At 39.3% G+C, this 18,361-nt stretch overlaps 1 protein-coding gene across 2 annotated transcripts; it reads left to right on the top strand.

The window, feature by feature from the left end:
- The first annotated feature begins 1,312 nt into the window (after positions 1 to 1,312).
- LOC108671728 (zinc finger CW-type PWWP domain protein 1-like) lies at positions 1,313 to 10,122 on the top strand. 2 transcript variants are annotated; one of them, XM_047880380.1, is made up of 13 exons: positions 1,313 to 1,572; positions 1,796 to 1,891; positions 2,233 to 2,471; positions 2,980 to 3,189; positions 3,393 to 3,442; positions 3,759 to 3,814; positions 4,217 to 4,260; positions 4,712 to 4,850; positions 6,028 to 6,120; positions 6,595 to 6,695; positions 7,302 to 7,403; positions 8,459 to 8,589; positions 8,889 to 10,122. In XM_047880380.1, coding segments are annotated over exons 3-13 (1,152 nt in total). In that variant the 5' UTR covers positions 1,313 to 1,572; positions 1,796 to 1,891; positions 2,233 to 2,246; the 3' UTR covers positions 8,890 to 10,122. The 2 variants fall into 2 exon arrangements, with proteins under 2 accessions (XP_047736336.1, XP_047736337.1); XM_047880381.1 differs by having other exon boundaries at positions 2,233 to 2,390; positions 8,459 to 10,122.
- The last annotated feature ends 8,239 nt before the right edge of the window (positions 10,123 to 18,361 follow it).

The raw sequence follows: 18,361 nt of genomic DNA, 5'->3' as shown, positions 1-18,361 counted from the left end.
GTGCCCTATTTAGCATGCCAACCGTAGTGTTCCATGTCGCACTACGGCTTGTAGTCGCACGCACTACGGCTTGTAGTCGCACGCACTACGGCTTGTAGTGCGTAGTGCTACTTCGTAGTGCTAGTGCCCTATTTAGGATACGGGCCATTATCGGAGCAAATTTAAGCATTTGTCGTATCGTGTCACGAGTTTTTGTATACCTGTGTCATATTCCTCCGCCGCCAGCGTATTGAGATACGCAGTCACGTGTTCTTTCAGTTCTTCGTCATTTTGAAACTCTGTCCCTGCCACGAAGTTCTTGAGTTTCGTAAACAGATTAAAATATGAAGGAGCCAAGTCCGGACTGTACGCCATGATGTCGAAAATTTCCCACTTGAATTTTTGGAGAAGTTGTGTTATCCGACCCGTATGCGGCCTGGCTTCATCGTGCAGGAGAATGACGCCAGTAGACAACAGACCTCGCCGTCGATTTTAAATTGCCCGCCGTAATTTTTTTAATGTTGCACAATATGCATTGGCATTGATTGTGTCTCCACGAGTCATGAAATCGATGAGAAGTACACCTTGCCGATCCCAGCAACACTGGCGGCGGAGGAACATGACACTGGTATACAAAAACTCGTGACACGATACGACAAATGTTTAAATTTGTCCGGAGATTATGTAGAGAAGTAGTGTAATACATGTTCTTTTCAATAAACATGTTTACATTTGTTAATATTTACTTCCTTTTGTTCAATTCCCAAACGGGTAGGCTACTACTTTCAGGGGACCGGATGTCCCTCGTGAGTGTATAAGGAAAAATGGTTTTTGTGACGTCGTTCGTCACTCGTCAGATTAAACGCACTAAGTTTTCTTATCCTCCTCTATTCTTTCTTCAAATCTTCACTCATCCTTGCGTTCACTCCACAAGTGCGTGGAAAATATCGCAGCGAGCCCTCATGACTCATGAGGTTCCCGCGTCCCTCTGACTCCCTCACAGCGTCAGTGTGTGTCCACAGCTCGAGCGAGTAATGTGTTGCTCCACGAGCCCTCCCGGTGTTACCTTATTTTATGATGTTATAGCTTATTGTATCCATGTATTCCTCTATTGCCTTCACTGTGTATGATTCCAGAATTGTGATTCTAAATTCATGTTATTGAGTGCATATTAAAGTTGTCACTGCGAGTAATGCCGCGCCGATATATTGGCGGCCATAATCACGAACACCTGCTCATAGGTTCTTGACTATATCATAGTTGATATCTATTTTCTAGTGCTATTTGCTATTTTCTTTGCTATTTGTGCTATTTGCTATTTTCTTTGCCATTTGCCTCACCATTGCCGTTATAATCATTCGAATGTTATGTAGCAATGTAAGAGAGACGCCGTTCCGTTTTCTTCGATTCAGTCATAAAGAAAATTTTTGCGGGAAACTACTTTGTTCCCCGCGTCGTCAACACGGCATCCCTGCAGACTTACTGTATTACTTAGTAATCAATTTCAAAGCCCAACCCAGCGTTGGCAAACGCTAGCTTAAGCGAGAAAACGCCTGTAGTAGTCTCTTCTTCTTGCCTGCCAAACCACCTCGTGTGAGTGACCAATGAAATATCGCGGCCATGCCGACATAAACAATTCCTGTCATGCCAGTTGTAATTTGGTTATCGAGAAGTCAATTAAGAACGCTCATCTATTCTATAACGTTTAGTACTAAACAATGTCTAAAGTCTAAACAATGTGAGTCTACCCCCTGCATAGTGTGAGTTTTATTAAGTATTTCTCGACCTATTAACTAATATTAAATCTTATTTTCAGCTTACGTCACTCAGCTTACGTCACTCAAGTATATGAAATAAACGAGAGAAAACCAACTTCGATTTTCCCTGCCCCGTTGAGCCCTCACAAGTTTGTGTCAGTTTGAGTGTTTCGAGAGACTAGACTCGCTAGAAATTAAAAATAAACTGAAATATAGCGGTTGCTAATACTAGTACTGATACTTTCATAGCACATCATGAAACCCTAAAATGCATCTAAACTTCATTGTTGTTAGCTGTTAGGTAAGTATTTACTGATTGATTTCAAGTTTAGATTAAATATGTCGCTTATCGTTTCTTGTTGAATTTATCTACAGTAGTTGGTGTAATAAATATTGCCGTAACCACGCAATAATTTTCCTACCACTAACGTTAAGATAATAAAATTATTTAAATTATATTGATGAGGTGTATAAATCAAAGTTAATATCTGTCCAGGTTACGTAGCAAGCATGTCACAGAGAAACGAAGGCCGCGTCTCGACCGTGCATTCGGTGCTCAGAAGCAGGGCGAGTGTCGTAGCTAGTGTCGGTCACGACAGCGGCACTAGCCTAAGCCTGAGCAATGTCTACACCAACGGTGCTAACAGTGCTGCGGTAAACAGCCCTGACTCATTGAGCGCTACCTTCTACACTGGCAGAAGCAATAGATTTACGGACGTGCCAGCGAATGTTTGGGTCAATTATACTAGTTGATCTCTCTACTCAATTGCTATATTTTGATATTAAGGAACAGGTTAATTTAAATTTAAGTAATACATGTACGAATGAGCCCAATACATGACTGATCAAAGGAAATCTTGCTTTCCTAATGTCAGTATGAGAGCAAAATATTCATAAATGTCTTTTCGGTATAAATTTACGATTTAACTAATTAAGAGGCTTGTATAAAATGATACTTCTTCTTGCGGGCTGATTTTATTCACTAAGGTTACTTAAGCGGGTTATTAATTGCTTTTAGGGAATTTAAAGCAAATATAAATCATTTTTATGAATACTGCTATATGTAGAGTTGGAAATAAGTTAGAAACTTGCTTCAAATGTTCAGCAGGTCACTATGTTATCCAAATTATCATTTTTCAAGCTTCAAAAAGAATTTCAATAAGATATACAATGCGAATAACTTTATTGATTAATACTTTTATTTTTAAGATACAATTGAGCTAAATATTTAACTTATGACCAGGCCCCGTTGCGTGTGGCGTTCACCCCTCAGGCTGTGTCGACACCCTTGCCCCATTCGCGCGCCCTCCCCCCCGTACCCTCGAGTGTGTCCCCGAATGTGTCCCCAATAGAACGTGTTAAATCACCACCTACGAAAACTAAACAAACAAATTTTAATCCTGCAAAACTCGCCAAGAACTGCCAGAGTCTCACGATACCGTCTATTCAAGAGGTATCTTATTTCGATGAATTTTGTGCTTTATTGTATCCGTAATTGGAAAATACATAAATGCTCAATTAAGATCGATGATATGGTACGAGATGAATACAGATTTTATACATAAACATTAATTTGCAAGATTATTGAGTATATTTTATGCATACACGAAACTTAGGCTCATATTTCAACGTACATAATTACGCTTCAATCCACAGCAGCCCTGGACATCGGCAAAGAAGAAAGGCGCTGTAGCCGCACAATTCAAGTGAGTTGCATGTATCAATGTTACCAACTATGAATCCACAGATTCGGACTGATAACGTGCATCGCCATTTATGATTATTTGTCTATCAATAATTCGAAGATTAATAAACAATTTTCATCAGTTTGACTCAGGCTTGAATGGAAATAATGGAAATGATAGAATAAGATGGATAAATGAAGTCTGCATACCCGCAAATGATATTTTTTACTATTCCTTTTCGATGCATTGCAAAAAATATATTTATAATGATCACAACGAAATATAATTTTTTAGGTATTTATAAATTCTGAATTAAATTTTGGTTCCCTGCATGCAGGACTCAGCATAAATCGTCTGATGCTACTAGACGACGTCGCAATGTCGCAGGCTCGGGTGAGTGTAGAATAGAAGTGTCGGCACTGAAGAAATAGGCCCATGGCCTCTTGCTGATTCTTATACATTTCGTGACTTGATTCACAAGGGATCCGGCCTTTGGAACCCGACATTTCCATAGCTGACGATTGATTGAGATAGCTGCTGGACTTACTGCCTGGTCCGTAAGGTGCTTGGCTGGTCCGTCATGAGCTTCCTGCAACAACTTTCTCTTGGAATACATGACAATGATGAGTACAATTCAATAAAAGAACACATATATACAATATTTGTAAGAGCTTTAATATAACAGAACACACATATACAATATTTGCAACAGCTTTAATATAACAGAACACACATATACAATATTTGTAAGAACTTTAATATAACTCTCTGAACCACCATGCATCTTCATGCCAGGTGGCCACCCTGTGGAGGATTTGCGCCGAATCCAAAATTTTAAGGTTTGTGCAACGTTCTTTTCTTTATTTTATATTTTTGGAAACACATTACGACTGTTAAAGCAACCAGCAATTTTGCTGTCAGTTCTGATTAAATTTAGTCTTTGAATTTAAATTCCAACATCAATATGATCACTGATCGGTCTAAAATCACATAGGTTAACAAAAAATATAATTAAATTATTGACAGAGAAAAATTAAAATGAAACGGTTGAGGTACATATATAAAAATGTTATTATTACTTGAATTAACATTAAATTCATGATATAATTATCGATCGCGTAATAAATGAAAAATATAACTCAGTACTCACTGCAGTGAGTTACAGCGAGCGCATTTCTCGTCGACGAAAACGTGACGTCACGGACGGACAGACATGGCGAGCACAATAGTGCATTTTTTCCATAAATGAGGTCATGCGCTAAAAATTGGTGTGATGCATTCTATGCCCAGGAGCACATGCTGGAGCTGCAGCAGCAGACGCCTAGGAGGGCGTGGGTGCAGTGCGACGACTGCGACAAGTGGCGGGAGCTCACCGCCGCGGTGGACCCTGCAAACCTGCCCGAGCGCTGGACCTGCCCCATGAACACTGGTAATAATAATAATAATAATAATAATAGCGGTTTCAGCGTTTATTAGGCCATAGGCCTGTCGCCGATTCTTAACATCGCAGAACATCCACAGCTTGTTGCGGTCTCGTAATATCTTCCTGTCTATAATAACGTATACAGAGTCAATTCTAAAAGTAATGAGCATGATGTTATTGTGGCGTGACGATAGATGGCAGCGTGGTCAAACCGGCTGGGGAATGTGGTGGGGGGTATGCCCTTTCATTGCATTCGGTCGTCAATTGAGTTCGAGCAGTATGAGCGGAGAAACGAGCCTCCGCGTGAAGTGTGTTTTCGACTTTTGTAACATAGCGCGATGGAGCGTTCGCTGGAACAACGATATGCCACAAAGTTTTGCGTGAGGCTTGGAAGAAATGCAACCGAAACATTCCAGATGCTGCAAGAAGCCTTCAAGGACGATTGCATTTTAAAGAAGTTTTGCGATCAAAACGATGATCATTGTCTTCTTAGACATCCGAGGAATAGTCCATTGTGAGTTTGTACCGCAAGGACAAACTGTAAACTCAGCCTTTTCCACATCCAACACCAAGTTACAACGTTCCCGAGAGGCATTCCCGTCGATGAGTTTCAGGGTGCATTTCAGGCGTGGCAAACACGTCTCCGCAAGTGTATTGATGCAGGAGGAATGTATTTTGAAGAATATTGAACATTTGTACAAATTACGATCAATAAATGTTATTTGCCAGAAAATGCTCATTACTTTCATGATGCACCCTGTACATCTTCCTGTCTATGATAACGTGCGCATCTTCCTGTCTATAATAACGTGCACATCTTCCTGTCTATGATAACGTGCACATCTTCCTGTCTATAATAACGTGCACATCTTCCTGTCTATAATAACGTGCACATCTTCCTGTCTATAATAACGTGCACATCTTCCTGTCTATAATAACGTGCACATCTTCCTGTCTATAATAATTCCTGTCTATAATAACGTGCGCATCTTCCTGTCTATAATATAAGATGAATTATATCCTATTCTACTGTAATTGCTGTTACGATGCTAATCTCGACGATAGTTCACAATTAAATTAGATATTTATTCACAGTACTGTAATATATTACTGTTCAGTAACACTTTTAGCGTACAGCCGCTACATAAAATAAGACATTACTATGATAATTACTACTATTCAGACGCGCAGTATTCGAGCTGCCAAGTACCAGAGGCCATCTTTCCCAGCGACGACCCAGACTACTTCGTATACACTAACTTCACACCCGGCTCAGGTTTATATATATTGCCATATATGTATAATATATAATTATATTGCCAAAGCAACAGATTTTCTCTTGAGGTGTCTAAAGTTTTCTTCAATATAAATCGTTTATTCCAAATTTATATTATACTTGAATTATAATTATTTTAATATTAATTAAAAGGAATTGTAATATTAAGAAATATTTAATGTATTAGGTATATATTAGAAAAATATTATATGAAACAGAAAGGGAATGATTGGGGAAAAGTTCAACAAAATAGGATTATAATTTGCACTTAACTCTTATTAGTTGAACAGAAATCCCACATTCGCTTTCTCATTAACACTCGTTCATCGCACTCAGTTGAACTGCAGAGATAACAACTATAATAATGTATGCATTATACATTCCTTACCTCGGCTCTGTGGTTGGGTGTACTGTATGATTTTATTCGCTATTTAATTATTGCTTATATGATGACATTGACGGCTTATGTTTCAGTTGTGTGGGTACAACAAGGCAGGACTCGCTACCCCGCCATGGTGGACGACGACCCTGACACTGACATCTTCTTCCGGCTGCCCAAAAACAGCAACCGCCCGGTACTAACCTTACCTCTACCACGCCCATATGACCAACTCTTATGATAACTACGACTTAATTCTTATTGCAATGACCGCCCGCTATAACTGTTCCTTCAATGATAGCATAACTCATTGTATATCGACGGTTGCTTTTCCCTGCATAAATTTAAAACCAAAACACAATTTATTTCCTTATTTTTTCTAGCGAGAAGTTCTGTTACAGATAGCGAATGCGTTTAATCGTTTCAGATGTCACCTGAGATTTTAATTCTCGTCATGTATGATGTATTCTACCTCTAGTAGACTAGGGGAAAACGTTACCTCCTGTAAGAACTAACCACGGCTTTAACTTTAATTTGCATATATAATGGAAACCTAGGAAAAAAATATAACTCAGTACTCACTGTAGTGAGTGACAGAGAGCGCATTTTCTCGTCGACGAAAACTTAAGGTCACGGACGGACGGACAGACGGACGGACAGACAGACAGACAGACAGACGGACATGGCGAGCACAATAGTGCATTTTTTCCATAAATGAGAAAATGCGCTAAAAATAACCAATAGGTAAACTCTGGTTCTTACCGTGCACGTATACATGATACGCATGGTATTCGTGCCCCAGAATTGGTATCACGTGATGAACTTCGAGTCGCCGGTGTGCCGCAACTGGGTGCGGGCCAAGGCCGTGAGCGCCTTCACCGACAAGGACGCCATCGCTGCTAAGGTCAACTCTACTCAATTATGAACTTTTTCCATTAATATTGCAAATTTTATTTGCGGAAATCTCTTAATATCTGTAATTCTGCATCATCATATAGCTCGGACTTGCATGCAAAAATACCGCTCAGCCACTTTGAGCTGGTTACCAAATAGCCGTGTGTGAACGCAATACGGGCAGTTACGGGCAGGGTGGCCCAGTGGTTACAGTTCAGAGTACTAAGACTGGAGAAGAGAGGCGCGGGTTCGATCCCAGCTTTGTGCGCCAGTTTCTGGTCAGAATCGGTAAGGAGGCCGGGCGGTTAAGCAAAGCAGAATTGTAGCAGTGAGTTGCTAGTTTGAGCCCTCAACAAAGTGTGAATGTTCTGCAATGTTAAGAATCGGCGGCAGGCCTATGGCCTAATAAACGCTGAAACCGCTATTGTTTTCATTATTATTGTTAATATTATTATTATAATACGGCCGAAAAAGTTTTCTCCACACAGCTCCTCTAGTTTAATGATTTGAGGATTTATCAACACGCTACTTAATTGTTCAGAGAATTACAATGGGCCGAAAATATTTAAAGAGATTTAGTAAATAAGTGTACGTGCTTAACCACATCTAGAGCTCTCTTTATATTAAGCTCGATTTCGATGAAACACACATAAATATTCTGACTGATTAGGGGCAATTGATCTGTATAATTAATATCTGGATCGATTCACAGTATTGATTATTATTTTCAAATCTCTGCTGATAAAACTACTGACTATAAACCTAACGACGATGCAGCACTTCATTCGCAAAATATAAATCATCAACTTTTGTTTACTTAAGTTACAATAAATTTTCTGCACCATCATACCTAGATTGTTATGAACTCCTGCGATAATTGAAACAATACATCACTGGCGGTTCAATGATGAATTGTTCATCACTGGCGCGTGTACAATTCAACACTGGCCTCGTTTTCGTCTAGATCACTCATTCCCTCGTATTGGTTTTCGGTCCCTAAAACTTAAATTAAGGCTAATTGAGCTGAGATTTATACACATGTATATGTATAAGGATTTCTTGCAGGCAAAGCGCAGCTCAGCCGCGGCAGTGAAGGCGGCCACCGCCAAGGCTCTTCCCATGGTTGAGCGAAGGAAGCGCTACTGTGTTGCTGTCAAGTTCGTCGTGGCAAACCGCGGCAACTTACTAACCAAATAGTAAGTCAAAATAAACGAATACTTACTACAGCAATTCTATCACATTCTGTTTATGCGCTTCATCAATATTTGTAAAAATTCGCACTGAAGTTGATGGATGATGTTTGGCAATTTGGTGTCGGCAGTAATGGGCTTCTGATAGATTCGTTCCATGTGTTATACCGATGGCAATCCAACGTTCCATAGTACTGAGATGTGAGTCTGTAATGCGAATAGCAGTTAGGAGTTGTTTAAATTGCTTCTCAATGTACTTTAACTGAAGTATTAGTATTATATATATATATATAAATATTTTATAGGTACAAGGGACCAATCGATAGCCTAGCGAGGCAGCCGGAGTCCCCCGATGCAGAGCGCTGAAGCAATTGGAAACAAACGCAAACTTTTCGTCTCTTAAGTCTTCCCTTTTGTCGTCTCTCCCTCGACGCTATTTCGCAAATACATTTTAGTTGCGTAAGCACGTAATGATAGAATTTAAATTATTTAGTACATCACTGCCGTAAATGTTTAACCCGTTTTTAAAGCCTGTTAAGTTCATAAACCTAATTGATACATTGGAAATTTTTGCCTTGAACATTTTTAACGAATAGTTTCCTCATTTTCAATCATGAGTAGTGGTGTTTTTCTCCTTTTTAGGAAAATTGTTTATTTTTCTTGGTAGAATGTCCACGTTCAGAGAATTGACGTAACTAAGTTGACTGACAGTATTACTCCTCTTTAGTCTCTCCTGGGACAGCGCGTTCTCATTTCGGTCATAAATATTCATTGCAGTTTGTTTAAAGAATCTTATTTCGTATTGCGTTCTACTCAGAGTAACCCGATTACTTCGGTTTGAGTTGATATAATTTTAAGTTCAGGTTGGAGCTTTAGTCGCATCACCTTCTGCCGGATCACAATTTTACTGATAAAATTGTAATTTTATCAATGAGTGCATAGAACTTTATTTTTGTTAGTTACATCGTATTGTCGAAGAAAGGAATGTTGGTTGGGCAGATGTGTCCCTGTTCACCGATTACTTCGAAGATTTTTCTATTCTTTGAGAGGATAATGGCTGGAATAATAAATGTTGTGAAGAAAATTATTTCTGTTACTGTGTTTTACGGTTCTTTCTTAGTTATAATTTTAATTGTTTCTTTGCTGGTATTGATGGGTCTTGGAACATGGTTTACTTGCATATTGTTTTAATCAATTATCTAACAATGGTGATTTTCTACTGTACTTCATCTTAAAGAACAAAACTTTGAAAATGAGAATCTCTATCTTTGGAAGTCCCAAAGTTAGGTCCTCTGATCTCCGTGTGTGGAGCTTCTCTATACGACAGTTTATTATGCTTTTACTTACTGCTTAGTTAGTAATTAGTTTGGGGAGTACCTGTTGTTATTTTTGGTGTGAGGCAAGCTGTATGATTGCGCGTGTGAAGCATTTTCCAGGGTAATATTAAAAATATACTATGCAAAAAGTTGATTTGAAACTTCTAGTATATTGTGGTGCAATGGAACATGTTAATTTTTGGTATACTATTTGATGAAAGTTTATGCTTCATTCTGTTTGTTTAACCTTAATGGCCGGTTCTCAGTAACAACCTCTTGAATCAAATCGAATATAAGAGAATATATTCCCAGTCTCCGTTTTCGTCGCCTGCGTGGTGACCTCGTTGAAGCATACAAGTATACTCATGTTTATACAAGTTCGCCGAAGGATTACTAGAATTTGAAACAAGAACCAACACCAGAGGCCACGGCTATAAACTAAAAAAAAACTGCGCTGCAAATTATCCATGCGACAACATTTTTTCTCGCTTCGAGTCGCCGACATGTGGAACAGCCTCCCTGAAGATATTGTTGAATCTCCGAGTATGAACGCGTTCAAGAACAGACTAGACAAGGGCATGCAGGAGCATATGTATAGTCTTGAAATGTGTCATATCCAACGGAACAACTGAAATCTAGAAAACGATTTCAAACCTACCATCCGTTGAAAAGACTTGATCAAAAGGCCAGTCTAGTCAAGAAAAATACAAGAATCGACGACAGGCCTATTCTTCAATGCCGAAGATACTATACTATACTCGATAAATCTATGGAAAAATATATGTTCAGACTTGAAATGCCTAGCACCATATCGAGCCCGGTGTAAGTCTAGTAGTTATTTCATACTATCGTCAGTCCTGAAAAGATCCGGTCAAAGTCAAATGACATGCTTTCAGATCTTCTATGATTTTGACCGATTTAATGACATGATTTTAGATCATGTTTAATGACATGATTTTAGATCTGTGAACAAGTCACGAAAAGTACAAGAATCGGCGGCAGATCACATCAGGCGTACTCTTCAACGCCGACATCACTATGTTATCTTATGTTATGTTACGCAGTATACAATACATGATCTTGACCGATTTAATGACATGATTTTACATTTCTTTTAGATTTCTTGACATAACAAGAAAACTGAACTGAAAGAAGGAATTTCTCGTGGATAAACCTTATATAGTTCAACCATGGACGTGTCCATTCATGACCCCGTAACTACTTTCAGATATTGCTATATTCATCAAGCACTTTCTTCATGCAACAATACTTTTCACTGTTCAATAATAAAACTGAAATAACCAAACCATAATAATATCGCAAATAGTCACTCAGGGCCTAAGAGGCCCCATAGCTAATATAATTATCAAATACACATTTACTAACAAATGAAAATGTGATGCGTGGCTGATGGCCGTTGCAAAGGCCTGACCCTGAAATTCTTTTTCTCAGAGTCACCACGCCCCAAATCCACGCTCTCAGACCGTACTCCCTCCACATCGTATAACAATACGTACTCCCTCCACATCCTCGCTCATTTCGATCTCACCGACATTTATTTCTTCAATCTCAAACACACATGATGAATATAATTTTTTAACGCAGTTCATTTATAAATAAGAATTGCAAGAAATTCAGGAACAATGACAAATTCCGGCTTTCATATGTTACTGACGGCACGTGTGGCTGTGGCGGTCCGGTGCCCGGAGAGAGTCAGCCGCGTTCATCGAGTAAACACCTATAGTGTCTTACGTCCTTGATTGTGTAAAAGCTAACTTGCAAGTAATCGCTTAGAATTAATTACAAACAGGGCCTGGACTGTACTTCTATATATACCGCGAGTATATAAACCAAGGGTACGTCCGGCACTAAGAACCCGGCTGGCTTTCTCGCCCCTCCCCCCTCCTCTTCTCTTCACGAGAAGAGGCTGTAGGCAGGAGTAGGTTTGTGAGCCAGCCTAGGCCTGAATTTATTCATTATTTATTAATATTAATCTATTCAGTAACAATCATGTAACATGTTAAATATTATTCCTTTTCCTCTATAAATTTATTATATTCTTTTCTTTGTGCTATTAGCCCAGTCAGTCAGAATTCCTGTCTCTTATACACATCTAGNACAAGTTCAAGCATGACCATGCTGGTGCATGTTAAAGGTAGACTCTTTTTCACTGGCAATACTGGACACATGTATTGGTAAAGCCAATAACAAAGATATATGTCTGAAACAAACACAGAAGAAACACACACATTATTAATAACAAAACAAAATTTAAACCACTCCTTCTAAGGGAGAAAACCAGATGATATTAGGAGGCATGACCTAGAAGTAAGAAAATACACTATGATACAATACAGCTAATGTTCTGCGGCCCTCTTCAACGCTATAGAGACTTTAACAAACTTTGTAAAAAATGAGATCCAGAAAGTCAGTATATCAATCTGCAAATTTTTAAAAGAAATTATTCTCACAGATTTCTCCAAGGAGAACAGGAAGGAAAAATAACTGCTCACCATCAGTGCCACTAGGAAACATTTTGGTAACAGCATTGCTGAAGCCCTGCTAGAAGAGCTGCATATGAGGAACACTACCGCTGCAGAGACTGCCTTAACCAAAGATGCCCCTGTGATAGAAGCTTGCACTTTCACCCAGCCTGGCTCATATGACCTGCACATAGAGAACCACAAGAAAAAAGATGGGTACCCTAAACTGAAATTGCCTAAGAGTGCACCCTCATCCAAAGTAGAAAAATCACAATCTGCTCAGAAGAGACAAATAAAATCAACCAGGATCACAAAAGAAAGAAGAAAACTTAAATGGCTCCCAATAATTTAAACTCCATACAGCGAACCAATGAATCAGAATCTCAACTTGAAATCTACTTCCTGAACTGCAATGGCCTCAAGGGTAAAGTGTCTGAGCTCAAGATATATATGTACACTAGGAAGCCTGACCTGGTTTGCTTATGCAAAACGTGGCTAAAGAAAAATGAACCTAAATTCATTGGTTACCAGTCACTATGGGCACATAGAACCAGAGAAAAAGGACGGCTAGGAATTTTAATCAGGGAAGATGTCACATTTGAGCCAAAGCAATTGAACCCTTTCCAGACTGGCTCACTGGAGTGCCAGGCCATCCAGATATATGCCAATTCTGGTAGGGTTAGCATACTGAATGCTTATAATCCCTGCAAAAACATCTCAGTACAAGAGCTGCAGCACTACACGAGTCAGCTGGGAAACAGCTTTATTCTTGTTGGGGACTTCAATGGACATTCGCCGCTATGGGACTCTTGCAACCGATCCAACTTCACAGGCAGAAGCATTGAAAGATTGCTGAACTTGCACAACCATATACTGCTCAATGACCCGGACACACCCACCTACATTGATAACTGCACAAGGTCAACCTCGTGCCTTGATCTCTGCATAGCAACACACAATTTGGGCATCAAAGGAGAGCTGCACCGGGGTGTTGATATAGGAAGTGACCACTTCCCCTTGGAAATCACCTTTGGCTTTGGATGTACAAAGAGTGGCATGAGCCCACAACAAAATTGGGCTTTAAAGAGTGCTGACTGGAAAAAGTGGACCTCATTGTTTCTCCAAGTTAGCGAATCCTCAGATAAAACAATGAATCCCCTAGATGTGGAAACCCTCAACAAGCACATAACTCAAAAAATCATCAGCACTGCTAACAAATGCATCCCAAGGACATCCACTAGAAGACAATGCCGTAGAATCACCCCATGGTGGGACCAGGAATGCCGAGCTGCTGTTGAAGAAAGGAAAAAAGCAAAGAACATTCTCTGGAAGCACCCAACACCCACAAACCTGATACACTACAAACGATGTGTTGCAATGGCAAAACATATTGCCCTGAAAAAGAAAAAGGAGAGTTGGACCAAGTTCACAGAGTCCCTGGAAAGCACCACCCCTTCCTCTAAAGTGTGGCGGACAATCAAGAGCTTTAGTGGGAAACAGGGATCCAGGAATATTCCTGTTGGCAACCATACCACATCAAATCATGAAATTGCAGCTCTTTTTCTGGCAAACTTTACCCATGACACAGACACAGCTGGAGACCAGGCAGGAGATGGAGAGGTGATTGAAGCGGTTGAGAGTTTGGTGGGGAGCATTATCGAACCAACGTGCCCTGATATAAGCCTACTAGAGCTCCAGACCTCTATCTGTTCTCTGAAGAATACCTCCCCAGGAAGTGATCTCATCTCCAATGCCTTTCTGACTAGAAGCCCGGATTTCATTAAAACTGAACCTTTTTAACACTAGCTTAGTTTGAAGAAATTACTGAATTTTGTTCAAATTGCTGACTAGTGTGCCACACAACATGGAACAAAGAAATTTTTTATTCAAAACCACTCATCCTTGAAGGGCAGCATTTTTTTGATAGAGTAGAATTGAAGTGAATAGAAGTGCAAATGAACAGCCCTCTCAACATCAATACCATTACAGTGAAAAGGACAGTTTCTACTAATCACAAATTTCAATCTTAGTTCAAATCCACTTAATTATAGTACCCAAGAGAAATATTTAAGTCTTCTGTTTACATTTATGTTCATACAAAAGCAATATTTTAGATAATTTATATAATTTAATAAACAAAGATGTAAGTTGAAGGGTTGGTTCCATGTCAATTTAAGGCTCTCCTTACTGTACAGACCAATCTATTAGTAGGTGCTATTCATGTAAAGACTGCAATAACCTTGCCAGCCTACAGTGACTTCAGTGTACTAATTGTCAATATTGCTGGCAACTTAAAAGTACCATCAACTGGGGTGACTTTGGCCACTGGGGGTGACTTTGGCCACCTCTACAACAGAAACAAATGGCAGCAAAACTAAATAATGAACGTTGGCCAAAGTCACCCCAGTTCATTTGGCCAACGTTTATTATTTTGTTTTGTTGTCATTTATTTTTGTGGTAGTGGTGGCCGAAGTCACCCCAGTTGACGGTACCTTGGTACTGTTTACTTGTGACTTCTAACAATTCTCAAGAACATCCATTTTATTGTATGATCAAGCAATAAAGAAAAAATATGGTGAATTTTTTCTCAGAATTTGAAAAATGAGTAAACTCCGCACAGTTGTTGCATTCAATTTTAGCTTTTTGATGTTTTGATATTTAATGTACCGTATTGTAGCAAGTTTTTTGCAAGTGGCAACTTATGTGGTATTGAAGATTGCCAATTGAGCACAATCCTACTGGTTCCTATTGCCTTTTTCCAATTTCTTCTCTTGAAAATGAGTAAAATTGCCTATTTTTATGTTTGAAATTTTTGAATAGTGTAGTTGGCACTTTTGGTGCCATTTATACTCAATGAACTTTGTTCAGATTCTACGTACTTCTCCTGTCTGGCATCAAATATATTTATAAAGCCAAAAGTTTCATTATCAAATTATTCCAACTGCAAAATAAATATGTTTCTAGTCACTGCCAAATTAATAAAGAGAACTTGCACAAGCTTGTTTTTTTTTATAAAAGTTGTAGAAGGAATTGTCTGTGTGTCTCATTTGCCGTAATGCTTATTACATACATATGATACCGTATGTTAACTAATCTGTTTTCTCTGCTCTTTACAGAATGTATTGGTAAAACTTTCAACCTTAACTCAAGAATTCTGAATTATATAAAGATTTTAGCAATGTCATCACCTGGTAAAAATTTTACTCATTCTTCAGTTTCCTCTTTTGTTCCTATAAATTCAGGAACAAAAACAAAGAACTCTGAGGCTTGTTTACTGAACACTGACAAGGGAGAAACTGTGGCTGGTATCCATTCAAGTGTCCCAGTCGCCAACTTACAATTTTCAGGCCCAAAAAGTGAGCTTCATTGCAGCAATTCTGATGGAGAACATTACGCCACTGATTGCACACTCAAGTTTGATCATATGGATTGTATTGCTGTTCCCAGACCCAATATGTTGGCATTGCCACATGTGGCACCTGGTGAATCATTGCATCAGCTAAATTCTCAAAATGTCCGAGTTCCCAGCCCCAATTGGCCACTATTAGGATCTGATGGCTCTATAAGCCACAATTATGAAGCAGGTGCAAAGTGTTGTGATTTTTACATTCCTCAACTCTTTGACCAATGTTCTGTGGCACACAAAAAGAAGTTTCATTATCAAAGGGAATTCTTCCAACAGCAACAAAAACATTCTCTCTGTAGTGACCTGCCAAAGATATCAGTATCTCCCACACCCTTGCAAGACTCTGTCCCTGATGAAACACAAGATAAGAGGACCAGTATTAGTTCATGTCCTTGTACTTCTTCTCAAACCCTGCCAGTGTTTGGTTCTTCTGAGAAAGTGATTCCATCTACAGTATATTCAGAGGCCAATAATCCATCATTGACCAGTGATGAACAACACATTTTTGACCCTGAACTGGCCCAAAGTTTCAAAGAGAAATCTGAAAAATTTCAAAATAATGGCAATGAAAGTAGTCTGGTTGAAAACGATGATGCTGGAACTTTTTTAAGAAGCAGTGAACTGCCATGTAAGAGTGCTCATGTTAAGACTACTGGGCATCTTGACAAGGAATTGAATTGCATATCACAAGAAAGCTGTAAGATGAACTTTATCCTGCCCAAATCATCTTCATCTGATGTGGAGAACATTCCCACATCAGTTTTCTCAGACAATGTATTTACTGGGCAGCCATATATGGATTTGTACAGCCAGAGCTCATATGATATATATCAAGAAAATGTGCCTTTTCTTGGAGGTAATGATTCATCTTTTAATGAAAAATGTGTCCCAAATTCCAAGGAGTTTTTATTGCCTCCAATACCATCATTTGGTGATGGTCATAATTTTTCTGGAAGAAAATGTTATGGAGACAAACACCTTACTGACATCAGCAGCCTCTCTGTGACCAAAAGTAACACTGATTTCCATGTGAATACTTTGATGAGTGTCATCCCAAGAAATGATGCTGGCAGCAGTGCAGAACCTCTCAATATTGATGAAGAATACAAGGTTTCCTATGGGGGAAAAGGGTCTGAAATGTCCTTAATAAGAAGTCATCCTATATCATGCAGGGAAGAGATTTGTGATGCATCTTATACAAAGGATTTTAGAATTGCTCCATCCCTGAAAAAAATTGAGTCATCTGAAAATGTTTTGGATCCTAACCACTACCCCTCTTATGAATCTCTTGATAAAAGCAAAGCCAATTTGAGAAACAAAGAAGAACCTCTGGCTCCATTTTTCCCAGTTGGGGGATCCTGCAGCTCTTCAGGCTTCTCTGATAATACTTATATTGGTGCAGCGTTGGACTATAGTGATAAAACCTTACAAGATGAAGACAATTCCAATGTTGATGATCTTAACACTTGCCTCAACTTGGTTTTGCCACCTTACTCAACATCTTCTTTGACAGGACCTTGTGATTCATTGCCAGTAATTACCACTTTAGGAAGTAACATCACCTATAATTCTAATCAACCTTCCCACAATATTGACAACATGCTTAATTCAGCAACACAACAATCTCAATCTCTTAACGTATCACTAACATCTTCTTCCATACACCCTCCCCCTCTGTCACATCCAAGTGCTTCTTTATACCAACAATCTTTTGAAGACTTTGTTCAGTCAAACATCCCATTCTATCCTAATTTACAGCCTTTTTCATCTGCAAATGTGAACTTTCCAACTCCTGATCTTGGAGTTACTGGCCTGCACTTGAGCCCTGGAGCAAAGTTCTCTCAATTGACTCCTTACACATGTGCATTGAGTGGTACCTTGAGCCCAGCCAGTCACCCAATGAACTTGGCTCCTGATTCTATAAGTTCATATGATACTCCCTTGGATCCAATGCCTCCCCATTACATAGCTGCTCCTATTCCTCTACAGCAAGTGCAGCCACTGCATCCATCTCATGTCCTGCCATCTGGTCCATTTCCAGCTTGCATCCCAACATCTTCATCACTTCTACCTTATTCTCTCCTGCCATCACATTCTTATCATGATCGTTCTCTTCCAGTTTCTTCTACCAAACTACATCATAAACTTCCTTCAGTATCAATTCCTCTTACTACTTCTTCACATACACATTCTGTTTCAAAAATTCTGCATCCAACAACTCACTCAAGCCCATCTAAGTCATCTAACTCTATGAAGTTGATGCCACAGGCCAGTTCATTTCAGACACCACTTCTTATACCCCCACCAAAGCCGCTACAAAGAGCAGAAACTGCTTCACTTCCTGTTTCTCCTAAGCAAAAATCTTCTGTAATGAACAATGAAGAAAATTTGACAAATGGCAATTCCTCTGCTGTGGATGTTATTAATTGTCCAGGGTCTCCGCTGAATTTACCAGCTCTGAATGTCAAGAAGAGAACTCGCATCAAGAAGAACATAGCTTCCTGCAAAAAGAAGCCACTTTCATCCCCCAAGAAGACTTCCCATTGTGATGAATGCAACCAGGAATTCCACTC

This window comes from Hyalella azteca, unplaced genomic scaffold (genome assembly GCF_000764305.2).
Source record: "Hyalella azteca isolate HAZT.00-mixed unplaced genomic scaffold, Hazt_2.0.2 contig5344, whole genome shotgun sequence".
Lineage (NCBI taxonomy): Eukaryota > Metazoa > Arthropoda > Malacostraca > Amphipoda > Hyalellidae > Hyalella > Hyalella azteca.
The sequence above is the reverse complement of the archived record's forward strand: the minus strand, read 5'-3'. Positions and strand labels throughout refer to the sequence as shown.

Bases quoted from the DNA above. Each gene is read 5' to 3' on its own strand.
- LOC108671728 (XM_047880380.1), top strand. From the start codon at position 2,247: ATGTCACAGAGAAACGAAGGCCGCGTCTCGACCGTGCATTCGGTGCTC. The intron at 3,443-3,758 runs GTGAGTTGCATG...CCCTGCATGCAG, and splicing joins GCTGTAGCCGCACAATTCAA to GACTCAGCATAAATCGTCTG. The intron at 6,121-6,594 runs GTTTATATATAT...CTTATGTTTCAG, and splicing joins TAACTTCACACCCGGCTCAG to TTGTGTGGGTACAACAAGGC.